The following is a 25,256-nucleotide window of genomic DNA, read 5'->3' on the forward strand; positions in this document are numbered from 1 at the left end:
ACAGGGATAGAATGTAATGGATATCGTATTTTCAGAGAAGATAGAAGACACGGGGCAGGAGGAGGGGTATTATTAATGATAATACCCTTCCTAAAGAACTTCAACCAGAAAAAATAGAAGTTAAAGAAGACTGTAGATCTGATGGAAATGGTTTATATGAGGCTGTCTGGTGTGAGATAGAGGACAATAGGTTAAAATATATTGTTGGTTGCTGATAGAGTTGGAGGTCCAGAAGAAGATGTGGATGACATACATCAGCAGATTAGGACAATGAGTGCAGGCCAAGCAATTATCATGGGAGACTTCAACTATGGTGATATAGATTGGAAGGATGAAAGGACACATGGCAAAATGGAAATGGAATTTAGTAAGGGATAATTAATCGAAACAGCATGTGATGGAAAGACCAAGGATTTGAGAATGTTGGATCTGGAAACAGCATCAAACGTTCTATCTATAATTGCATTATAGATAGAACTTGGTTCAGTGGCATGGCATGTACAACTGCAAGGACTAGAAGTTGATAGTGCATGGGAGGTAGTTAAGAAGTGCTTGCATGAAGCAATGGCTGACTGTATACCTAGAGTCCGAATAATAAATCAAGTAGGGGTTAAATGGATGAATAACACCATTAAGCTTGAGTTGCAAAAAAAGAAACAACTATGGAGGGAATTTAAGGAGAAGGGTGACCGGCAGGCACATGAAAGGTATAAAGCGCAGGCCAGAAGGGTAACGAGTGTGGTAAGAAAAGCAAAAAAGGATTATGAAAGAACATTGGCCATGCAGGCTAAAGAGAATCCTAAACAATTTTTAGATATGTAGCAAGTAAAAGGAAAAATGTGCATGGCAGATTGATTTTAAAGAATGCCGATGGTAGGGAGGTAACTGAATCAGTTGAGATAGTTGAGTTACTGAGTGAGCACTTTGCAAAAGTATATCATCCAGGTGGTGACATTGCAGAAACGAATAAACCAGTAGATTATACAGGAATTGTGGTTAATGAAGTGGAGGTGAGTAGTCTATTGCATAACCTCAATGTCAACACATCTGTGGGATTGGATGGTATACCAGCTCGTGTTGTACGAGAAGCAGCTAAAGAATTGTCAGTACCCTTGACCATTTTGTTTAATTTGAGTCTCCGGTCTGGGTTAGTCACGAGCGGGTGGAAAGAGGGGAAAATAGTTCCACTGCATAAAGGTGGTTCCAAGACTGCTGTTGTAAATTACCGACCGATTAGCTTATCAGGAATCATTGTCAAGGTCTTAGAGAAATTAGTCAAGAAAAGAATACAGGATTGGATAGATGAAAATAGGATATTGTATGGGGGACAGCATGGTTTTGTAAAGGGTAGATCATGCCTCAGTAACTTGCTCACGTTTTATAACACAGTGACGGCTGAACTGGATAGGGGTAATGGGTTTACAGTGATACTACTGGACCTTGTCAAGGCCTTTGATAGGATACCACATGGAACCCTAATCAGTAAACTGGAGCAGATGGGTATAGATATAGGGTTGGTGAGATGGATAAGAGGGTGGTTGAAGGAAAGATATCAAAGAGTGGTTTATTCAGGAGTGGAGTCTAAAAGACGTCTTGTGACTAGTGGAGTGCCACAGGGCTGTTCTTGGACCACTGCTTTTCAATTTGTTCATCAATGATATTGGAAAGGATCTGAGAGGAAGTGTTCACTTGTTTGCTGATGATGCAAAGTTGGGTAGAGCAATTGTGAGTGCACAAGATGTCAAAATTTTACAGGATGATTTGGATAGTTTGGAGGACTGGGCTAGGAAAAATGGATGTCAATTTAATGTGGCAAAGTGTAAGGTTATTTTGGGGTGAAAAGAATAGCAGCAGTATATCGCAATGGTGGAATCATACTCCAGGAGATTGATGAGGCCAGGGATTTGGGAGTGTTGGTTGATAGGGAGTTGAAGTTTAGGGGGCACATTGCAAAAATAACTAAAACAGCTCACCAAATCACTTGGCTTCTGAAAAATACTTTAACATGCAGAGACGAACAAGTTGTTGTTCCTCTGTATCGAGCCTTGATAAGACCCCACTGGACTTCTGTGCCCAGCTATGGGCACCAGGGTTTCTTCGTGATGGGGAGGAAGTGGAGAGGGTCCAGAGACGAGTGACCAAGATGATAGCAGGTCTGTGGAATGAACCTTATGAGAATAGGTTGAAGATTTGTGGGTTGCAGAAATTGGACGATAGGCGAAGGAGGGGTGATATGATTGAGACATTCAAATTACTGAAGGGTTTATATAAGATTGATCCAGAAGATATTTTTGAAAATATGACTGGTGGTGGGAGAACTAGGGGCCATGCATGGAAGCTGGGCAAGAGCGTGGTTGACAAGGGTGTTAGAGCTAGGTTCTTTACTTGGAGAGTGGTAAATGAGTGGAATAAGCTTCCAGAGTCTGTTGTGGGTGCTACGACCGTGAATGAGTTCAAGGCAAGGTATGATAGATACTGTGTGAATGTTGAATAGTTGTTCTTGACATGATGTTAGGGCCTCCCTCGATGAGTCTGTCGACTCCTTGGAGTTTCCCGGAACAATAATAATAATAAAAAAATAATAATAATTAGCAACTCTACCTCCGATTGGAGAAAGTGACTGTGCAGTCATGCCCTGGGAGGTTGCTCAACATGTGGAAATTTCAATCAAGAAATTATGCATAACTAAAAAGCTGGCAATTATGACAAACTTAGGAGGCAACTTGAAGCAGTGGTGCCATGGCATAAGAAACTACATGGAATGAATGTCATTAGTGCATGGGAAGTGGTCAAGGAATGTTTGAGTGAGGCAGTATCAGAGTGCATACCCAGGATCAGGAGGATAAATCAAATAGGGATTAAGTGGATGACTAACAATATAAAGCAGGAACTGCAAAAAGCATTGCAGAAGGAATATAAACAACAAGGTGATCAGCATGCCCATGAGCAGTATAAAGCATAAGCAAGAAGAGTAACTAGTATGGTAAGGAAGGTTAAATCAGATTTTGAGAAAAACTTAGCTAAGCAGGCCAAATAAATCCAAGAGCATTTTTCGCAACATAGCAAGTAAGAGAAAGAATGATTATGAAAAGATAACTTTACTCAGTGCTGATGGTAGACAGAGGCAGAAGAAATAATTCTGTTACTAAGTGATCAATTTGCAAGGGATATCATCGAGGTGGTGACTTTGTAGTTACTGAGGTAATAGACGGATGCGAGCATTGAAGTAGATAAAAACTGGAGATAATCAGTATATTGAAAAATATCAATGTGAATACAGCAGTAGATCCGGACGGTATGTTGGCTCGTGTGCTACAAGAATGTGCAAGTGAACTGGCAGTGCCTTTGACAAAGTGGTTTAATCTACGTCTCCGCTCTGGCAAGGTTCTAAGGGAGTTGAAAGAGGGTAAGATAGTTTCATTACATAAAGGTGGCTCCAAGACAGGAGTAGCAAATTACAGACCAATTATAGATATCTTACAGAATGATTGAAATAAATTAGCAGTGTGGACAAAGGACAATGGTTGTCAATTATTATTATTATTTGACACCTCCAGGGAGTCCAAAGAATCACCGATGTTGTAAAATGTAAAGTAATGCATTTTGGGATGAAAAGATTACAAATTTTGTATCATATTGATGAGGCCAGGGATCTAGGGATGATGGTGAATAGAGATTTGTAATTCAGAGGACATACTGCAATAGTTGGCAAAATAGCTCAGAGGATTACTTGGATGCTGAAGAACAATAACAAGTAGAATAGGGAGGTTATTATCCCTCTTCATTCAGCCTCATGTTGACTACTGTGCACAGATTTGGTCATCTGCATTTCTCGGGGATCGGGAGGTAGTGGTGGAAAGAATTCAGAGACAAGTGACCAAGCCAGTGGACCCAAGACAGGTCTCTGGAATGTTTCCTATGAAGATAGATAAAGGGTGTGTGGATTGCAGAGTTTAGCTGATAGGTGGAGGAGAGGGGATATGATAGAAATTTATAAGTTATTAAAGGGATTCTATAAGATTGACACAAAAGAAATTTTTCAATACATGAGGTGGAGGGGGAAAACAAGGGGTCACACTTGGAAGTTGTCTAAGAGTGTGGTTAGTAAGGGTATGCAACTAAATTCTTTACTTGGAAAGTGGTGAATGAGTGGAATGGATTGCCAGTAGTAGTTGTGAGCATTCCAACAGTGAATAGGTTTAAGGAGATGTATGATAGGTGTTGTAACTTTTTTCACTTGGTTATACTATAAATTAAAGATGCCAAGAAATTATATTCTTGGTTTCATCCTTTATCCAAGTGTAAGCAAACAAAGTTTGCGCAGGAAGTAATTTCATGACTGGGCTACTTGTATATAAAGGCTAATGACTTCACATCGATTGCCTTAGCACCTCTATCTCTAATCAGAGTACAGGGTGTCCACATTACATCTTTACATTGGGTTGTTCAAAAGTTTCATCCAGAATTTTTTCTTGCATCACAGTGCAGTGGCATTGCTGGACAGGGCTGTTGTAGTTTTAAACATGGCGTCAGGGACAGAGAAAGTGCAAGCTGCATGGTTAGCTGAGCTGAAATCAATCAAAACGGTGCAGCGTAAATTCTATCAGGTATACAAAAAAGGCAGCACCAAGCCCCAAGAGTATACTTTTGTGGAAAAAAAAAATTTTCCTAATGACAGAAAGCATTTTGAAACAACATGAAGGAAGCAGCCAATATTGGAGCCAATGAGAGCAAAATGATAAGCCACAACAGGTAATGTTTTGCAGTTGAAATTCTGGATTGTGTCGACAAGAATCCAGCTTTTCTTTTCGGATGAAGTCACCTTTCATGTTAGCGTAAAAGTGAAGAGGCACAATGTCAGGATATGGGGGAGTGAAATTCCTCACTGTGTCATGGAACACATGCATGACAGTTCCAAGGAAAACATCTGGTGCGACGTAATGCGAAATGCTACCATTGACCCATTTTTTTCAGAGAAAGCAATATTAACGGAATGATTGACCTCAACATGCTAGAAGATTGTCTTTTCACAACTCAAAGACTTGCAATTGCACATCCTCTTTCAACAGGATGGTGTCCCACAACACTGGCATTTGGAGGTCCATGCAACTCTTGACAGTGTCTTTCCTCAGCAGCAATCCACTGCTGAGGAAAGACACTGCTGAGGACAGTGTCTTTCCTCAGCAGTGGATTGGATGTGTTGGAAAGATTCCCTGGCCACCGCGATCGATGGATCTTACCCCACCTGATTTTTTCTTGTGGGGATATGTGAAGTACACAGTCTATGCAACTAAGGTGGACAGCCTAGAGAACCTGAAACATTGCATTTCTGCTGCTGCTGTGTCCTCCATCGCCCTTGGCATGCTTCAGAGAACCTGGCAGGAGATAGACTATCGATTTGTCATTGTGTGTGGTACTAAAGAAGCACATGTGGAAGTGTATTTTTTTTTAAAACAAAAACTTGGTGAGTGTTCCTTCTCATTTGTACAATTCTGATACCATGGTCCGTACAGTTAAGTAGTAGTAATACATTGAAACTAGGCAGGTCTAATGTGGACATCCTGTATTTCAGTAATAAGGTGTGACACCTTTTCATACATGTCTGTAAGGATATGTGCATTGCATTATGGGATACTAAAGCAATTGATGTGAAGTCATTTGTCTGAGTATATAAGTAGCCCAGTCAGGAAATTACTTCACGTGCAAACTTTGTTTGCTTACACTTGGATAAAGAATGAAACTAAGAATATAATTTCTTGGCATCGTTACTTTATGTATGATAAGTATTGTTGATGGATAGAGTGGATCAACTGCAATGAGTCTTTTGACTCCATGGAGTGCCAATATAAATAATAATAATACCACAGGTGAATTTAGATTGATATTCTTAGGATATTCTGCAATATCCTAAGAACTGTCAATTTACCTATTCTGTTCCCACATCAGTCTCTGTCAGAGTAATAACCTCATTTGGATGTTAGACCCTTGCAAAGTGGTCATCAGTAACTCTATTTTATCTGCTTATGTCACCTCATTACCATTAGAACATGTTAAAGTAATCCTTCTATAGTCATTCTACCTCTTACTTGCCAAATAATGAAAGAATTATTTGGGATTTCCTTTGACCTGTTTGGGCTAGTTTCTTCTCATAATCCGATTGTCTTCCTGACTTACCATGGTGGTCACCTTATATACCCTTCACACCTTTTTTTTTCCCTTTCCCAGCTACTATTCATCCATTTAACTACTACCTAATTAACCCTCCTGACCATATACAATCTGATACTGTCTCTTCCAGATATCGCTTAACTATCTTCATGTACTATTAACTTCCTTCCCTTGCAGGTTTTTATGTAATAACAAAGCTTCAAGTAGGTGATATGACAAGCTTCCCACTAAGCTTGTCAGTATCGCCTGCCTTGTAGCATATTCCTTCTTGGCAGTATTCCTTGTGTTTCGTAACCTCCCAAATCAAGACTGCATGATTACCAATCAAGGCCAATGTAGCCCAACTTAGTTATGGATAACTCTTCTGATCATAAGACTAATCCAATAATCTCATACTCCAAGTCTCTTCCCACGTTGCCTCAAGAAATTTTCTCTCAGTAGGTACACAAATTCCATTTCCTTCCTGCCATGCGATCTTTCCTTCCCTCAAATCCATATCTCCATAGTTGAAGTCCCTATAATAGTTACTCGACCTGCACTCATTGTACTAATTTGCTGATGCATGTCTTCTACATCAACTCTGACCCTATTGCAGTAACTCACCACATTTTTTGTGATATTAGCCTCAAAAGAACTGCCATTCACTTGTCTGTCTCTTTGGCTACAATTCATCTGCTATCATCAGTAGTAACACTCGACTACACCATTCTATATTTTTACTTGAGAAACTAGATTCTGCATTTGTTGGTTATTTTCAGACTCACTTGCCTCATGGGTGCTTTTACAAACTCACCTGCATCCATCCTAATTGCTGAAGTTTTTCTGACTCTGCTTCTGCACTCTGGGTAAACAAAGCTCTCTAGATGCCTAACACTGAACCATTTAAGTGCAGTTTGTCAGCACTATACAAATCCTTCCTTGCATCAAACTCAGACCATACATCCACAATTCCTGTATCATTTCTTCTGAACAACCTTGCGTATTGATTCATTTGCTATCAACACCCTCCTTCTCCTCAGTTTGCCTCTATTATAGCAAAACAGGAGACTTACAATCTTCACCTTCACTCTTATTTTATGCTTTCTCTAACAACTTCACATTGTCACAGAGAATACTTCTCACCTCTCAGGTCATTGGTTGGCACATACTTTTTTCAGCATCCTGATAACATTACTAATTTTTGCACCAGGGAAACAAGATTTTGACATGCTTTCATCAAGTACTCCTCTGATCACAGAATCACCATGCAAAATTTTCTCCTTACTCTGTTTTCTCTCGTTTATTCATCTGGTGTTGAGTCTTACACATTGGATCACTTTCTCCTCTCAGCTCTGGTAATGTCTTGATGTTTTTATAATTTTTCAATTTCATGCTTAGTTCTGTGAAGTAATAAGCAAGTGCACTATTTTCTTATTGAGGTCAACTTCATTCTCCAACCTTCCACTACTGCACATTCAACATTAACATTTTCAGTCTATCTTCAATATTGTCTACTCTACTAACACTTTTCATTCTCTCCACTCAGCTGGGACCCACTCTAAAACCACTTACTACACACCTCACCAATTTTGCTCTCCTTCTATAAGTTCTTCAACTTTTCCAATGAATACATCTCATACACATTGAATTGAACAAAATCACGAAAAGTTAATTCACCCAACAAGGATCTCCTGGCTGCCATTGTTCTACCATGGATCGACACCATATGACAATATCTAATTTAAATAATGGTTTACTTAAAATTAAATATAATAAAATTAGTTTAATCCTTTATCCAAGTGTAAGCAAACAAAGTTTGTGCCTGAAAATATCTTCAGAACTGAGGTAAGGTGGTACATCCCTTGGCAACTCGTAGCAAAGGTGGACCAAGCTCTCTCATCACTCCTTGTCTCAGTATCTCCCATGATGCAAAGCACATCTCCTTGCAGACATGTATACTGCTATGCATTAAGGGAAGGGGCACTACCCAGACCGGTTTCGACCTTTACTGAAGTCTCGTTACAAAAAATGTTTTTTTTTTTGCACATATGGAAAGATAATTCCAAATGCTTAAGAATTTAATAATAGAAGCACTACATGTAATGAAGTTAAATAATAGGAAAACATTTTTCAGATAGTATTCTTCATAGAGTGATTTAATAATTTTCTTTAACTTTGTCATTTTCAGTTGGTCCCAGAGATAAGTGCAATAATGCACTTATCTCTGGGACCATGCATTAACTGCACTTATGGCCAATCACAGTATTTTCAACTGTTCATTTAGTTTTACTATTTGCATTTGTCAATTTTCTGCATTAACTGCTATATACATAATCATTCTCCAGAATAATACTGATTTTCTATTCTTTCATTAAGCAAATGGCAGAGTACCTGCCTATATGGGCCACACACATGGTTTATCATCATATGCAAAATAAAGAAATTAAACAAATATTTTATTTATTACAGAACAATGGTAAATAAAATAAGGAGCAAAAGCCAAAAAGGTGGAAAATGTCAAGTAAGTTCTTGGATGCTTAAAAAACTGGTGCAAAATTTTCTGCATTTATAATCCAGTCTGAAAAGAATTCCAGTATGATTGTGTTGCAAATTATTTTTTTCCCAGTTTAATTTTAGCATTAATATGCAAATAACTTGAGTTTTTCATTTGTGTTGTGCATAGGAGAGAAAAAAATAATCTCTGCAGTTGTATGCATTATTTAGAATCCAAGTGCTTAGGTATTGGTAATATGATGAAAACCAAAGAAATTAAGCCTTATGAATGGGCCTCAGACACCATGGTGCAAATCCCTATATCATGTGTAACTGTTCCAAAATAGCATTAATGAACTGTGGGAGTTAAGATATGTTCTTAAATATATATATATATAAATTCTACAAAACTGTAGAATTTTTATATTTATATAAAAAATAATTCACGCTAAGGCAGTAAGAATACATGTTAGCCTTGCCTTTTTGCATCTGAATAAACATATGTGTCTTTGTAGATGGCGTTGATGGAAGTAGTGGTGTCGTGTGTATTTGGAGAAGTAGTAGAGAAGACTGGGATGAGTGTGGAGGAGTAGAGTGGAGTGCCCTCTCGTTGATAAGTCCTTGGAAGCATCACATAATAATAATATATTACTGCTAAAGAGATATGTTAGCATAAAGTATGTTCATAGCTGATGACATTTTCCTGTTCACATTATAACTTTTTTTTTTTTTTAACATTTCACAGTAAACACAGCTCTGTCCATAACATCTCACCATACATAAACAAACCAGAAAACAACATGTATCACAATGATATTCAAATAAGTTTCCAAATTCCACTTGGTTTAAACCATACTCACATATCATAGACAACAATGGTATATCTACTGTACTGTGAAATCTTGCAATATAGGGTATCTCCCTATCAGGCATCCTTGTGAAAGATATGAAGGCAGGCTAAGTGAAAGCTTGTTAAGATGAGAAAAATTGTAGTTACACCAGTGAACACAATCTTTCATATTATGATAACTGATTTAGAGATTGAACTGAGTGTTAATTTTGTGGGGGCTGGCTTATATGGCACATTTTTTTTTATTTTTCCATTATGCATTTCAAACTTTATATAATGAATAACAGTAAATATGCAGAAAGCATTTTAGTGCAGAATCAATCATAAAAAAATTATGTTATTTGATAATTTTTTCTCTACTTCTTTTTGATATTAATTTAACAAAACATGCATTAATTAGTTAAAAAACTTAATTTTTCAACTTTTCGAATTAAAAATTCCAAAATAATGAAAATCCATGTACAAAGTGAAATGAATTTTTGGAAAAATTCGAAATAGTTTTCTTTTAAAATGTATTTCTTTAATCTTAGCATTTTCTAATAAGCAAACACTGAGATTAAAGAAACCCCCTTCAGCACTCCAAAGGCGAATCAATTATTTGAGGGAAGGGGAGACCCTATCATGTAATTTATGTGATCCACACTTTTAATTATAGTTTTCCAAGAAAAAATACAAGCCTAATATGAACTTTGCTTCAACAGCTTAAGACTTACAGTTAGCCATCAATGGCTCTTCACTTGCAAGCCTACAGATGCAAACAGTATAGAAGTAATTCTACATTCTGTTGTTCTGTTGATTCTTAAATACCTTTGCTTAGCAGCCACTTCATGGTTCCTAGTTGCTGTAAAACAAGGTGTGGCTGATAATTTATTTTAAAATGGAAGTAAAAAGTATTTTCATATGGTTATATTTATTATTGATACAGGAGTTAACAAAAACTGAAACACCTGTCTGAAGTACTACCTAACTTTTCCTAGTTTTAAAAGCATTATATTTTATTTGGTTAATTAAATGCAATATTCTTAATACGTAAAAATCTTCAACATGAACTAACAAAAGACCATATTATTTTCAACATGCAAATTATAATTAATCTCAGTAAGTTGGAAATATACCAGATTACAAGCATCCATTCTGGAATCTGGAATATTTTCAAGATATCAAGATATGATTAACGCTAATTATGGACCAAAGGAATCTGAATATGAATTTTTAAAAACATAAGCCTGAAATGATACATCTAATGCAGAACGACAGCATTGCTTAGTTATAAAATTAATTTTGTATTGAAAAACTAAACTGTTCCAAATTGCAGTCTTCGCAAAGTACATAATTCTGCTGCCTGTTACTAAAAGATTAGCAAATGTTTCCAAGGTTTTCTGATAACATAAGAAATCAACAAGAAATGCAAATTAATCAGATAAAAATAAGACAGTGAGAGATAAGTAAATAAAATGAATCCTACCTTAATATCTAGAAAACACATCCTGAAACCTTGATAAAACCATAAAGTATAACTTTGGACTCTGCAGTAATAAAAACTGAACTAAAACGTATACTAGTTAAAAAAAGGAGAGTAATATCCACTGAGTAGTTAATTTAAATGTATCCTATTTCAACATAAAAATATACCATTATATGTAATGAAATTTATAATAGGCATCCATATTTTGCATTGTTGTAGTTGACTTAATCACAAAAACCTCTGAATTATTTGTATCAAATATTAACACAGATAAACTAATCATATTAGCACTTATCACTGCCTAAAATAGCTTCTAATTTTTCAGGAAATGACAACGTATATACACTAAAATATTAATTTTAAAAAACTTTAATACGTTCCTATATTTTGGTAATGTTACATTGCCATCATCAGGGATCACACAAAAAACAATGATATGTGCAAATAGGCACTAACACTGAGTCCTAAACGGTGTCCCGAGTGGGCTAAATTGGGTTGTCTGTTGGGCTGATGTTCTTAACATGTATGCTTCCCAAATTTGAGGCAGTCTCATGTACCCAAATATGTTGAGGTTTGGAAAGTTTTTCAAAGCTGAGGCAGATTCGATGAATAGTTTTTCATATTTGTATTTGCTGCGGTGTAATAGAGTAACCTTCTTCCAGTGTATCCTGTGATGGGTGTCCAAAGCATGGTCAGCAAGTCCTGAGTGGCTGTATTGTTGGAACCAGATGTAGTCTTTGTGTTTGGATATCCTGATATTGGCTTTGTTGAAAGTTGTTGAAGCTGTCCTGCCTGTTTGGCCGTAGTAAGACCTACCAGGGACCTGGTATACTCCTGGCAGGTCTAGGGGATGTGGCTAGTCTTTGGTGGTGCAGATAAGAGATGCCAATTTCTTATGTAGTCTGTAACTGGTTGTAAGGTCATATTTCCTTAGGATTTTTGTTCATTTTTCAGATGTGTACTGGATATATGGAATGGTGATAGATTTTGAGTAATCTCTGCTTTGAAGGGAAGGGGGATTGCTGTTACATGGTTTTATTATTTTTTGAATGTTTTGGGGATTATAGCCATTGGCTAAGAAAGATATGGTCAAGTTCAGTAGTTAGGGATCTGTTATCCGAACAGATTAATTTTGCCCTATTATATATAGGGTTTTTATAATCCCGTATTGTTGGGAGGAGGATGACTGCTGGAAAATGTATATACCTGTATGTGTAGGTTTTCTATAAATGGAGAATGAGAGGGATCCATCAGGCTGGTGTGTAATCAGAGTATCTAGGAATGGGAGACTGTTGTTGTTTTCCTTTTCCAAGGAAATCCCATTTGTTGGAAGGAGGATGACTGCTGGAGAATGTATGTGTAGGTTTTCTATAAATGGAGAATGAGAGGGATCCATCAGGCCGGTGTGTAATCAGAGTATCTAGGAATGGGAGACTGTTGTTTTCCTTATCCAAGGAAAACTGGATCATGGGGTGTTGACTGTTTAGATGTGTTAAGAAACTGTGGAGGCCATGCAATTACATGAGATTATACCAGGTCCCTTGCAGTTGTAAACTGTCCTACTATGACCAAACAGGCAAGACAGCCAATATCAGGATATCCAAACACAAGGACTATGTCTGGTTCCACCAATACAGCACTCAGGATTTGCTGATCATGCTTTGGACACCCACCACAGGATATGCTGGAATAAGGCCACCTATTACATCACAGCAAATACAAGTATGAAAGACTATTCACTGAATCTGCCTCAGCTTTGAAAATCTTTCCAAACCTCAACAAATATGGTGCATGAGACTGCCCCAAATTTGGGAAGCATACATTTTAAGAAAACGTCAGCCCAACAACCAAGACAATCCAATTTATCCCACAAGGGGACACTGTTTAGGACTCTAGGCCCGTCTTCTGTTGCCTTGATTCAGCCTCATTGGCTCAGTGTTAGTGCCATGAACATCGTTTTTTGTGATCCCTGATGACAGTGTAATATTGACAAAATATAGGAGAGTATTAAAGTTTTTTTATAATTAATATTCTAGTATACATTGTCTTTTCCTGAAAAATTAGAAACTATGTATAAGCTTATCTACACTGCCTAAACTGTATCTATATTTCAACTCAAAGCAAACTTTTGCTGGCTTCTATATGGGTGAAAATCTTTGATGATAACTGTGAATCAACACCATGTAATGATTTGATGACCAAAGCATGGTCAGCAAGTCCTGAGTGGCTGTACTGTTGGAACCAGATGTAGTCTTTGTGTTTGGATATCCTGATATTGGCTGTCCTGCCTGTTTGGCCATAGTAAGACCTACCAGGGACCTGGTATACTCCTAGTAGGTCTAGATAGTTTCATGGTGTGGAACTATCTTTCTTGTAAATCAATTATATTATAAATGTGGCTAAGCCATAGGCATTAACATAGCTAATTCAAGGTTTACATTTGTTCATTATTTACTCATTTTACTGCATCAGACCTCCATGAATTCAAACTGCTGATTGTGGGAGGTCCTCACTTTTAAACACAGTGCTCATCAAAACACACTTTTACCTGGTTTGTTTCTTCACTCGCCACAATCTCAGGTAATGCACCTCATCCACCACTTTCCATGAATAAAACTTACAACTAACTTCCTTGTTTACACAACTTCTAGTGATGCCTCATGATTTGTCTTGGGTCTCCCTGCAGTGTATGATAAATTTATTTTGCATTAATCTGGTACAAATTCTAACTTATATAGCTGAATTTGTCCACATTCCAGAGACCTGACTGTTACCTTAATCACTCAACTCTAGACCCTTTCCAAAATTTCTTCGCCACCTTGGTGACCAAATACTAGGTGACCAAATCTGCACACAGCAATTCAAACACAGCCTGTTCAAAATCATGTATAGGTTCAAAATTGTGAACCTATACACTAAATTATATATGTCTTCTTTATCATTTCTATAATCCATTGTGATGTCCTCAAAATTCTCAAACTGTGAGGCACTTTTCCCCAAATTTTAGGTCCTTGTCCATCATTTACCTAAGTTCCTTATATCCTCCACTTCACCAAATGGATGCAGCATTCTCTCTGTGCCTCTGAAAATGCATATTACACTTTGCACAATGAATTAGTATCCCCAGTCATGTGCTCACTGCAAACAGAATATTCAAATCCTCTGTTGTTCATCAATTATGCTGCTCATAGCTTTTTCTGCCAGATTTATGTCATCTACAAACAACCATATTATTATCATTTAAACTTCTTCCAATATCATTAATATATGAGATAAACAATGCTAATAAAGAACCTGTGGCATACTAGTGATTTTCCCCTTTAGGGACACTGCCACACCCACACAGCCACCCCTATTGTTGGACAGGAGGTCAATCTGTAATCTAACTCACCAATCTATTAAAATATTAATTTGTTATGTGACAATTTGTCAAGGGCCTCTGCAAATTCATAAGGAAGTGAATCACCATTGACAGGATGACATCTGTCATTCTGTTTCTCAGAAGAAACTAAAATTTGCCTATACTTATGATCCCAAACAGCATGGGAGGACATTATGTTGGAGGTTTAATGGAGTATTAACAGCACTCAGAAAGGATTAAAAACTATTTTAATTCTTCCAATATTTTATCTCAGTCACTGAGACATCTCCAAGGAGTATCAAAAGCACACTTGTTACACATGCAAAGACAACACAGTAATAAATGAAACATATGGATCTGACCGTAAAGTCTTATTTGGATGGGAAACCCTCTATGGGCATTTGTGGGTGGATTAGGTTGTAAATTGGGATTTCCAAGGATGTTTCCCAAATTTTGGGAAGTTTCTTGCATCTGTATTTATATAGATTTGGTTGATTTCTGAGTGCTGAGGCAGATTCCAAAATGGTCTTTCGTTTTTAAATTTACCATGATGGAGCATGGGTGGTATCCAACACACGGCCTGCATGACCAGATTGACAGTAGTTGTGATTGCTGATGTATGTTTAAATGAATCAACGAAATTTAAATTACAGATGCAAGAAACTTCCAAAAATTTGAGAAACATTAATCCTCAGAGATTCCAATTTATAACCTAGGCAGCTTACAAATGTCCATAGAGAGGTGGCCCACCTAGACAGGATTTTAGGGTCAGATCCACATTTCATTTATTACCGTGTTGCCTTTGTGTGCATGTGTTTTCAAGTGTGCTTTTGTACTCCCTGAAGATGTCTAAATGACAGACAAAATATTGGAAGAATAAAAAGAATAATTTTTAATCCTTTCTTAGTGCTGTTAATACTCCATTAAACCTCCAACATGATTTAAATGAACTAGCTGCAAAACTAATAATACTGCTACAAAGGAGGGTTAAAAAAAAAAAAGAAGAAAAGTAGAATGGTCCATTCTTTGTTAAAGATGTTTAGAGCTGACCAAAGCTGTATTGATGAAGGTTAGCAAGTAACTCTTATGTTATGCACTTGGGATTCATCTACCTTAGAAGACTTATCAGCTGGATAACAAAAATATCAGATGAAGAGGGAAATGTATGAAATGTTGGAAATCCAAACAATGCTACTTCAGATACTCTGCCAGCTTAATGAGATCAAAAGTTGAGTTACAAACATATTAACTTCAAGCATTCCACACCCCTAGAATGCCAAAGTACATTCACAAAATATTTGAAAAGCAGCCTCTCCCTTGGGTTCAAAACATGGTAACAGAAGATATCCACTCACGACTAACTCCCCCATATGGTAAAAGAATTTCACCACTGTTAGCAACAAATAATAGTTTCCTTCATCCAAATAAAATTATCTAAATGTTGCTTTATGTTGTTATTAATATTATAATACAGCATAAAGATGGTGTTCTAATAGAGAATATGTATAATAATAAAAAGCTGTTGTGACTTTTCCTTTACCAGGAAAAATTTAAAACTGTAAATTACACTTTATTTAAAATACTTGAATTTTTTTATTTTTTATTTTTTTTTGGAAACCTGTTCAAAAACAAAATATAATGAATCCCTACATGATCAAAAATTAATTAGTTTGGTGAGATTATCCAGTATGTAAATTTTCTTAATGCACCATTATTTTAATGAGAAAACAATTCGTATCAAACTCTCAGAAATTTATAATTTTTTAAAAGCAGAACATTTTTAAATTCATTAAATAACATACTTTAGGTGCTAAATATCAATTTAATGTAAAATAAAATTAAAAAAAAACTATATCACTACACTATGATGGTCACTTAAGAGATGTACGATGCTGCATATGACAAGCAATCAGCAATAAAAAATAAATGAAAAATATGAGCAAAAGTAAATCCAAAAAATATTAAATTCACTGAGTATAAAGTTCTAAGATGTTCAATTAAAAACAGTAGAAAGATGACCAGTTTCATGAAAAGGAAGACCACATTCATTGATTTTAGAAAAGTATTTGATACAGTAAAAAGAAACATTTCATTTAAAATATTACAGCAAAAGACAAAATATCAAATAATATTTTAATAAAGGGTTATACAAATACAGTGGGTGCCTGCATAATGTGATACTGCTTATGATTTTGAGATATGCTTTTTTTTTTCTTTTTTTTTTTTTTAAGTGAAAAGTACATACTGAAGCACTGAACCCACAATAATTTGTCATGCCATAAAATAAATATTAAGTAGCAATGTGTACTCAATGTCTTTTTAATACCCACCAAATTTTGACCCACTTTTTTGCATATCTGTGATTAATCTACAAGAGGTAATTTTCCTGCTTCTTGATAAACTGCTGAAGTGTTTTGCAGTGAGACGTAAAAAAGATATGGATGCGTCAGTAGAAATGATGTGAAAAGGCACAGACTATATTTTCTTATCTGAAAAAAAAAGTTGCACATTTGAATTTAAATGCAAGTTAGGGAGGAATTAGACATTTTAAGAAAAGAAATGGGATCAAACTAACTATGGGACACAGGGGGGACAACATTGCAATAAAACTGCAGCTAACAAATTTGTGAGAAAGTTTGTGGAATTTGTTGAAAATTCACTTTCTCAAGTGTTCAGTTTTGTTGAAACTGGCCTCTTTTGGAAAAAGATGCCCAAAGGAACAAATGTTATGAAGAAACATTATGTGCTGCCACGATTCAAATCATCAAAAAATTGTCTAATGATAATAATGTTGGGATTGAATGCCTTGGGAGAATTCAAAAGAGCCATCCATTATCTGTCATTCCAAGAACCCAAAAGAATTGAAAAATGTGATTAAGTCTTGACTCTTAGTAATTTTTAATAGTAATCAAAAAGGTATGGATGACCAGTGAAATTTTTCAAGATTAGTTTGTGAATTATTTCAATGCAGCAGAAGAGTGAGACTAAAGTAACTAAGACATGGCAAAGAAGACTTTCCTATTTGTTGATAATGCATCAACTTACAGCTTAGACCATGAGTATTTCAGAGATTCATAAAAGTGAAATTTTTGCCTCCAAACACTTCACTGATTCAACCAACAGATTTGCATGCTATTGCAAACTAAGACAAAATACAGGGCTCATGTTTAAACAAATATTTCATAGCACTTGAGGTTTCCCCAAATTATACCCAATTTTGAAGTTCTTAATCTCAGAGAACAACAACAAAAACTGAAGAAGTGACACAGCCTTAAAGCAAATCTTGACCTTTGAGGTGACAACAGATACAGAGGAATTTGTCCAGTCTCATTCCAAAGACTTTTTTGAAGAAATACTTGCCATTGACAAAGAAGCTGTGTCAGAATCTGTATATACAGAGAATACAAAACTCAAAATCTGAAGGATAGTGATGAGACATGCAAATTGAAGTCATTATTTTCTTTATATGACTGATCATGAAAAAACATTCAAGGCTTCTTTAGGAATTAGTTTTCATACTGAGGTATATAAGTTCACCCTGAATATGCTGAAATCAAAATGAACAAAAATTGATTTTTTAAAAAGAACATGATACTCCTCCCCACCTTCAGAAGAATGTCAAGAATCTATCCCCCTCTACATCAAGACTCCGAATTTTTTTTTTTTTTGTTAACTATCTGTTGGACATAGACACCAGGAGAGTAGTAAAATTCTCTGACTTCTTCCTCCAAAAATAAACAGGCTAACTCTGATCCCCAAGCAACTACAAAAATAATGGAAGAACTTTGTGAAATAAAACTGAATTTGTCCTGTCTCACTGAAGGTGCCGTTCATTGGGTTAATGAACTGATTCCATAGATAGCTGTTTTGTTTTAGAACAGGTTGCCAAAGAAAACTTATTTAAATTTTTTGTTATAATTTAAGTTTATTTTATTAAAATATAATGGATAGTTGTGTGTGTGTGTGTGTGTGTGTTAATTATATTTCTTTTCCAAGCAGGCTTCCAAAAAAAGAAGACATTTTTTATTTAAATTCTTCAATTTTTCTTATCAAAGAGCAATTTGCAATTGTTTATTTATAATAAATATTTTCTTGGGAGAGGTTACGATTTTTTTTTTCTATTATTAGAAAATAATTCAAGTACTGTATTATATAGCAACATAAAGCAATATTTAGATAAATTTATTTTGTGGGAAAATAGAAAAAAAAAAAGAAAAAAGAAACAGGTCTGAAATGATTAGCAATCATCAAATTCAATCTTGATTTTTTTTTTTTTTTTTTGCAATTAATCATTGTAAACATACACACACTGAATAATAAAGGCAATGAATTTGAGACTATATGGTATGAGATAATGGTTAAAATCAGGTGCTCCTACACACCAGGATCATCTGAACATGATTGAACTATGTTATGAATACCATTACTGATTAAAAAAAAAATTCCACCTATGAGGATCGGACTGAAGAGAGGTGAAAGCATTCAAGGCAAGGGAATTTATAGAATTACTCAAGGATAATTACTTTATGCAGTACATGATGGGGCTCAAGGTATACAAGAATGTTGAATTTAGTAACAGCATCTGAGTTTATATAAGATTAGATCTGAGTTTTTATATATATATATAAGAGCCTGTGTAGCTCAGTGGATGTGGCGTTTGCATGCCACGGCGCTTGACCGCACGAAGGAAGACTTGGTTCCGAGTCTAGTCGGCGACTAGAGGAAATTTTTCTAAGCCTTTTTTCGACCGGTTCCTGAGTTAGTCGATCTCTGGCACAGGCAAGCGGGTTTTTCCTCCCGGAAACTCAAGAAAATCGACCGTAGAACCCACATTATTTCAGACATTAAATACATTGTGTTAGGGTTAGGGACCACGAGATGGCGGCACATTTGAGCCGTCTCTCTTCACTGTGTACCACTTAATTAGTGATAGCCTTGGGCCATCTGTCTCTGATTGGTACCAGTGGAGATTGAAATGCCCACTCAGTCTCCAAAAGTTAGATAGGACTAAATGGCCTTGCCTACTCCCGTATATGGGAATAAAAAGGCGTTAGCTGATTTTTTTTTTTTTTTTATCTGAGTTTATCCCTACAAATGAGGTGACTAGTTGTTGGTGTTGATTAGTGATCATGGAGTTAATCTGGGAGGTAACAAATCATGTGAAAATTTGGATTAAGAAATATATATGTGGAATGATTATGCAGCTTGAAACAGTGCTCTAGCATGCTGAGAGAGACCAACAGTGGGAAATCACCAAAGGACATCTAAAAGAAGCTATACCTGGATGCTTGCATCCCCATTAATCACATAGGCATTAAATGGATAAATAAAACTTTTAACCAAGAACTGCATAACAGAAAATGTTGTAGATCCTCTACTGACAGAAAAGTGATGACAGGGCATAGTAGCAGCATAAAAAGCAGGCTAGGAGTGGTTCCCATGATGGGGAAGTGAAACTGGGCTATGAAAAGAAGTTAGCCAACCAAGCAAAGAAAAAGAATACTTTCACTATGGAAAAATAAAAGGAAAAATGACTATGGAAGAATAACTAGTCAACATGGGTGGCAGAAAAATGTCGCATACACTAGAAATGTACTATAAGTTTACAAATTACCTTCTGTGGGTGGGAACCACATAAAAAAATAAAAAATAAAAAGCTCAGTTTGAGTGATCAAATTATGTATACATTCTGGGCAGACCCATTAGATCTTTGAATGCCAAAAGGGAAACTGGATGAAAGAGCAGATGTAGATGAGCCAAAAGTATTATTATTAGAGCTATTACAAGAGTGACGATGGCCATTATTCGGCAAGCACCATTTTGCCACTGCTTTCAACTCTGGCACAGTACAGAATGTCATTATCTTCAGTTTTTATGTCACTTATCATCTGATTCTTTTAAAGTACTCATTCTTCCATTTTTTTAAGCTTTTTCAATAGCCTCCATAATGCACAGTTGGATGAGCATTAGGCACAATAGTGTGTACTTCCCATGATGAGTCTGACTCCATGGAGATCAGATGTTAGTAATAATAATAATTATTCCTACATGATATTTATTGTCCATCTTCTAATCATGACTATTCAGCTACTTTTACTTAACTTGGAATCTTATACTTTTCTCTGTATTCTTTTGGGATAATACTTCCTGACTTATTTGCCAGGAGCTTTAGATATGGCTTCTTTTCCTACAATGCCTCTAAATTCTTGAGAACACCATGAAGTTCTGAGTTTTTTTTTATTTTGCAGACAACTTCACTACATGCCTCTCTTAGCTCAATCCATCATTTCTTTAGATTTTGCCAATGAGTATACAGGTTTGGTATTTGTTTGCAAATGTTTCATTTTATTCCCTAATAATATTTATATTTGAGTCTCTCTCAACCTTTAATATTTTTCTTTTCAATACAATATTCCTTTTAATCCTGCTTAAAACTAAATGGCAACATTTCCTATTTCAGTATCCATGTATAGTCTTGTATCATGAAACCATGTACAGTTATCACTACCAAAAATAACAGTCAAAGAGACATATCTTTTGTGTTCTTTCCATGTGAATTTATGTACATCATTATGATTGAATATGATATTAGTAATGACTAATCCATATCCTGATCAGAAATACAGCAGGCATTTACCATGATTAGGTTTGCCCTTTGCTCTATATTCTCCAAACGAATTTCTATGTCTTCTGTACTCATTTCCTACTCTGCTATTAAGCTATCCAACAAGAACAAGGTTTTCCTTTTTATTTATTTCAACTGCCCTCTGCAATAACAAACTCTTCTACTTCTTTAGCATAACTTTCTGTGGGCCATAGGCAGGCACAATAAGCTATCATCCAATTTTCCATTTTGAATTTTGTCCATATCACTATGCAAAATTGCTTGCCACTCAAGAAGTTTATCTTCATGTTTGGTGTTGGCTATTATAGCTACACTTTCCGTTCTCTGATCACTATTGCTGGAATATAACATCTTACAGCTATTTTGAAGTATCTCGCCTAAAATACTTTAGTCTTCTTATTGTAGAATATGTCAACATGATACAGAAGTATCATCTTAATTTACAACATGATACTTCTGTATCATGTTGTAAATTAACGCTGTGCTTATCTTCAATTTACCTGACATTGCCAATAGCACTGTTAGGTGAATTGTCAGGTCAGGCTTATTCTGGTTCCCTGACACAGTGTGGGTCTTGCTTACCCAAACAAAGCCCTAGCAAAACTACATCAACAGAAAAATTATACAAGCCAATAAAAGAATGCAACTGCAGGGGGAAGTGTCAAGGCCATGTATGGACAGAAGACTGGGCTCTCTCGGTGTGGGCAGTATATGTTCACGAGTGTCACTCTCCTTGCATGTCCCTTTTCATTTTTATCTTTCCCCCTGTACAATTAATGGATCATAACGCAAAGAAATGGCTATCACAAAAATTCTCCCGCAAAAGTTTAAAAAACGAATAAATAATAATTCCCTCCCCCCACACACACATACCAGAAAAAGTTTCATCTGTGGCCTAAACAGCAATATAAATGACGTGCACCACCTATAGCCATCTAAACCAGAGTTATCTTATCAGAACCCTAACTAGCAACAATTTTGGAATTCCATGTAAGTTCTGATGAATGCACAAAATGACATGCTATAGCTCAAAATTTCTGTACCGAACCAACCTGTCACTTCTATTTGCTGTCTATCATTCACCAAACCACTCTGATCTCTTTCTTTCTCTGAAGCTTGATTTTCTAGTTGAAGTACTCTTAATAGTGAGGTCCTTCTTGGGAACTTCAACATAATCGACTTAAGTTAGCTTCCCTTCTCCAGTGTCACAAATCAAGTAGGAGGAGATACTGAGGTGTTTTGGCTATTAGCAATGACCTAACACAGATCATCAATCTTTACTAGAATACCTGACAATTCCTTCTAATTTGCCAACACACTTGATCTCTTCCTAACAAGCTCTACTTCCACTGTGGATATTAGTTCTCCTCTTGGAAAGTCGGATCACAAAACTACAAGGCTCTTTTGCCAAAGAACAATCTTCACCCATCAGTTCTCAGTCATGTGTCCTTTGACACTACAAGGGTGCCAAGTGGGATGACTTCTATTCCTTCTTCCCATAGTTCTGACTATTGCTTCGGTTCTCCTGATCCAAACGTCTGTTCAGATCAAATAACAGAAATTATCCTCACAGGAGTAGGCCTTCATCTCTCATTCCACCCCAAATCCACAGCAACCATCCAAAGCCTTAGTTCTCAAAAAAGTGTGGCAAAGCAGTAAAAGAAAAAACCTGCATGTCACAAGTAGCTCAAGACCAAATGCTGCAAACTTAACTCCTCTCCAAATGGCAATCGAGCCTTCGGGTCCCTTGCCAACACTGGATGCAACTTTTGTCTGCCCATGTTTTCACCACTCTCATCTGAATGGTACTGTAGTCACCTCACCTAAAGACAAGCTGACTTACTAGCATTGTTCTTCTCTTCTAATCCCTACACTTGGAATCTAGAACACACTCTATCTAGAACTCTCCAAGTCACCCATCATCTTTCACCAGAAAGAAATCTGAAGAATCCATAATTTGAACACAAACAAGGCATCTGGTCCTGACGGTATCCCGCTTAGTATGTTAAAAATTTGTGCCCCAGAACTAATACCTATATGTACTGCCTCTTTAAGCTATCCTATTTTCAACTGGCATCTACTCTACAGTTTGGAAGCAGGACCACTTCCATCACAAAGAAAGATAATAAAAGGTAATCAATGAACTACTGTCCAATTGTTCTCACTTTTGTTCTCTATAAAACTATGGAAAAGGTCATCAACAAACAACTCCTACACAACCTGGAGACCTACCAACTAATCAATCATCAATACGGATTCCATCACTTCCGATTATCTGGCTTTCATCACCTACCTCTGGACTCAAGACATGGAAAATTCAGAGAAACTTATAGTTAGTCTAACTATTTTAAAAGCATTTGATCTGGTTTGCCACAGAAGCTTACACAGCAAACTGCCATCCTATGGTCTGCCTTCCACACACATCAACTGGATCACAAACTTTCTTAATGCTCACTCACTGTTATAGTAGATGGTTTCCTCTCCTAAGATTTCCCAATCAATTCAAGAGTACTCTAGGGTCTGTACTTTCATCCACTCTTCCTCTTGTATATTAATGATCTGCTTTCAGACATCAATTATTGCATGTCCCAACTCCAAAAACCTAACATATTAACATGAAAGACAGCATAAAAATTAGTGTTAGTGTGGTAAAAAAACCACAGCGTTCTTACACTATATCTTTTTGTATAGGTATTTCCATGGATAGAAATGGCCCACTATTCCTCCACTTCCCTCTAATCAGGTACGAACACAAGCAGCTGAGGTCAACATCAATATGTTGTTCAGCTCCCAATCGGAGACGACTGTTCCTTGGGAACAGTCGTCTCCAATGCATATAACCTCTAACTCTTCAATAAAAACATTAACAGGGTCCATACTTATCTCTAATCACATGACCACATAGCACTGCTGTGTTATATGCCTTGAGACTTCTCATGTGTGGGGGATGATATACAAGAATTGCTCGTTTTACATGATTTCGATTAACATGGTTAATAAATTGATATCCCAATTATTTAACAGGTTCAAAATTTCCTTAGCACATTTCTTTCAGGATGATCTAAATAAAACTTTTGGGACTGTCCTTGACCTTGAGGAGAGGAAAAGCTTTATTGTATTACTAAATAGGGTTAAAGCAACAATTTGAGAGTATGTGCCGTATTTAGCAACAATCAGTATAATTAGGGACAACTGGAATGAAAACAACATTACAGAAAAACACCTCCACCCCATGGACACTATAATGAATATATGCAAGCAAAATTTTTATTGCGGTGCCAAAAACACAGTACCTGACAAATACAGTTCTAATACCCTCTTTTTTAAATTTTCAGTCACAGAAAATATGTGATAATACACCAGTTTATAATGCAGTTATGAAAATTAATTTATGTAAAGCAAATAAAAATGTGTGTGCGCGTGCTGGCTGAGTGGTTAGCGTATCTGCTCCCCAGCCAAAAGGCTGAGGGTTCAAATCCTGCCGAGGCATGGACATTTGTGATTGTATGTGAAAATACTAGTGGTGGGTGTTGATGTAGATGATGGTAGCTGCAGTTCGTTTTAGTTGGAGAATTGGGTGGAGACAGAGTTGTAGAGAAGGTGCCCTCCCTAGAGTCTTTGAGCTCCGTGGAGGAGTCACGTAATAATAATAATACATACACACAGCTGGTAGAGTGCCAAGAAGAGTCAATGTTGAAGGGAAGAAAATAATAACGGATATATGAATTCATCACCAACATGCGAAATCATTTGCTTTATACATAAAATTTTCTAACTGCTATTCAAACAAAATAGTTACCACTTTAAAAACTAGCATGTTCATAAAAGAAAAGGTAATTTTCTGATGTGTAATAATAAACACTCATCCCATTTCACGGACTGATTACCCTATTATTGGAATGGATTTGCCTTCTGCCATGCGCAGAAGTGTTGAGAGTTCTTTCATCTATGGTCGAACTACACACACACATTTTTATTTACTTTACATAAATTCATTTTCATATATAGACAGATATAGATGCTATAGCCAGCAATCACTGCCTATCATTTGGCATGATAATGAAAAAAAAAATAAAAAATCGTGGATGACCAATGAATCGTTTGAAGAGATTCACAGTCATCCAGGTTCATTAATAGTTTCTATCCATGTGCAGAAGTATCAGGTGAAAGATATTGTAAAGAAAATATTTTCAAAGTTGTGTTGCTTTTAGATAATTCTCCAAGCCATCCTGTTTTTTTACCCGATGATTTAAATGGTACATAAAGGTGATATACCACCAAATATGGCAATTTTGCAGCCTATGGATCAAAGAAC

General features: G+C 36.2%; 1 protein-coding gene across 3 annotated transcripts in view; it reads right to left on the minus strand.

The window, feature by feature from the left end:
* LOC150093162 (uncharacterized) overlaps positions 1-25,256 on the minus strand; it is a 164,587-nt gene that overhangs the window by 118,816 nt on the left and 20,515 nt on the right. The window contains exon 2 of one of the 3 annotated variants that reach the window (XM_090413596.1): positions 10,204-10,331. The exons of 1 other annotated variant lie outside the window; for it this stretch is intronic. In XM_090413596.1, the coding sequence (XP_090269722.1) occupies positions 10,204-10,213 (10 nt within the window). In that variant the 5' untranslated portion in view covers positions 10,214-10,331. Of the gene's footprint in view, positions 1-10,203; positions 10,332-16,646; positions 16,806-25,256 lie in introns of all 3 variants that reach the window. One more of the 3 variants, XM_090413594.1, reaches the window with a different exon arrangement.

Source organism: Typopeltis vanoorti, chromosome 24, assembly GCF_054136105.1.
Source record: "Typopeltis vanoorti isolate ZY-2024b chromosome 24, IOZ_Tvanoo_1.0, whole genome shotgun sequence".
Lineage (NCBI taxonomy): Eukaryota > Metazoa > Arthropoda > Arachnida > Uropygi > Thelyphonidae > Typopeltis > Typopeltis vanoorti.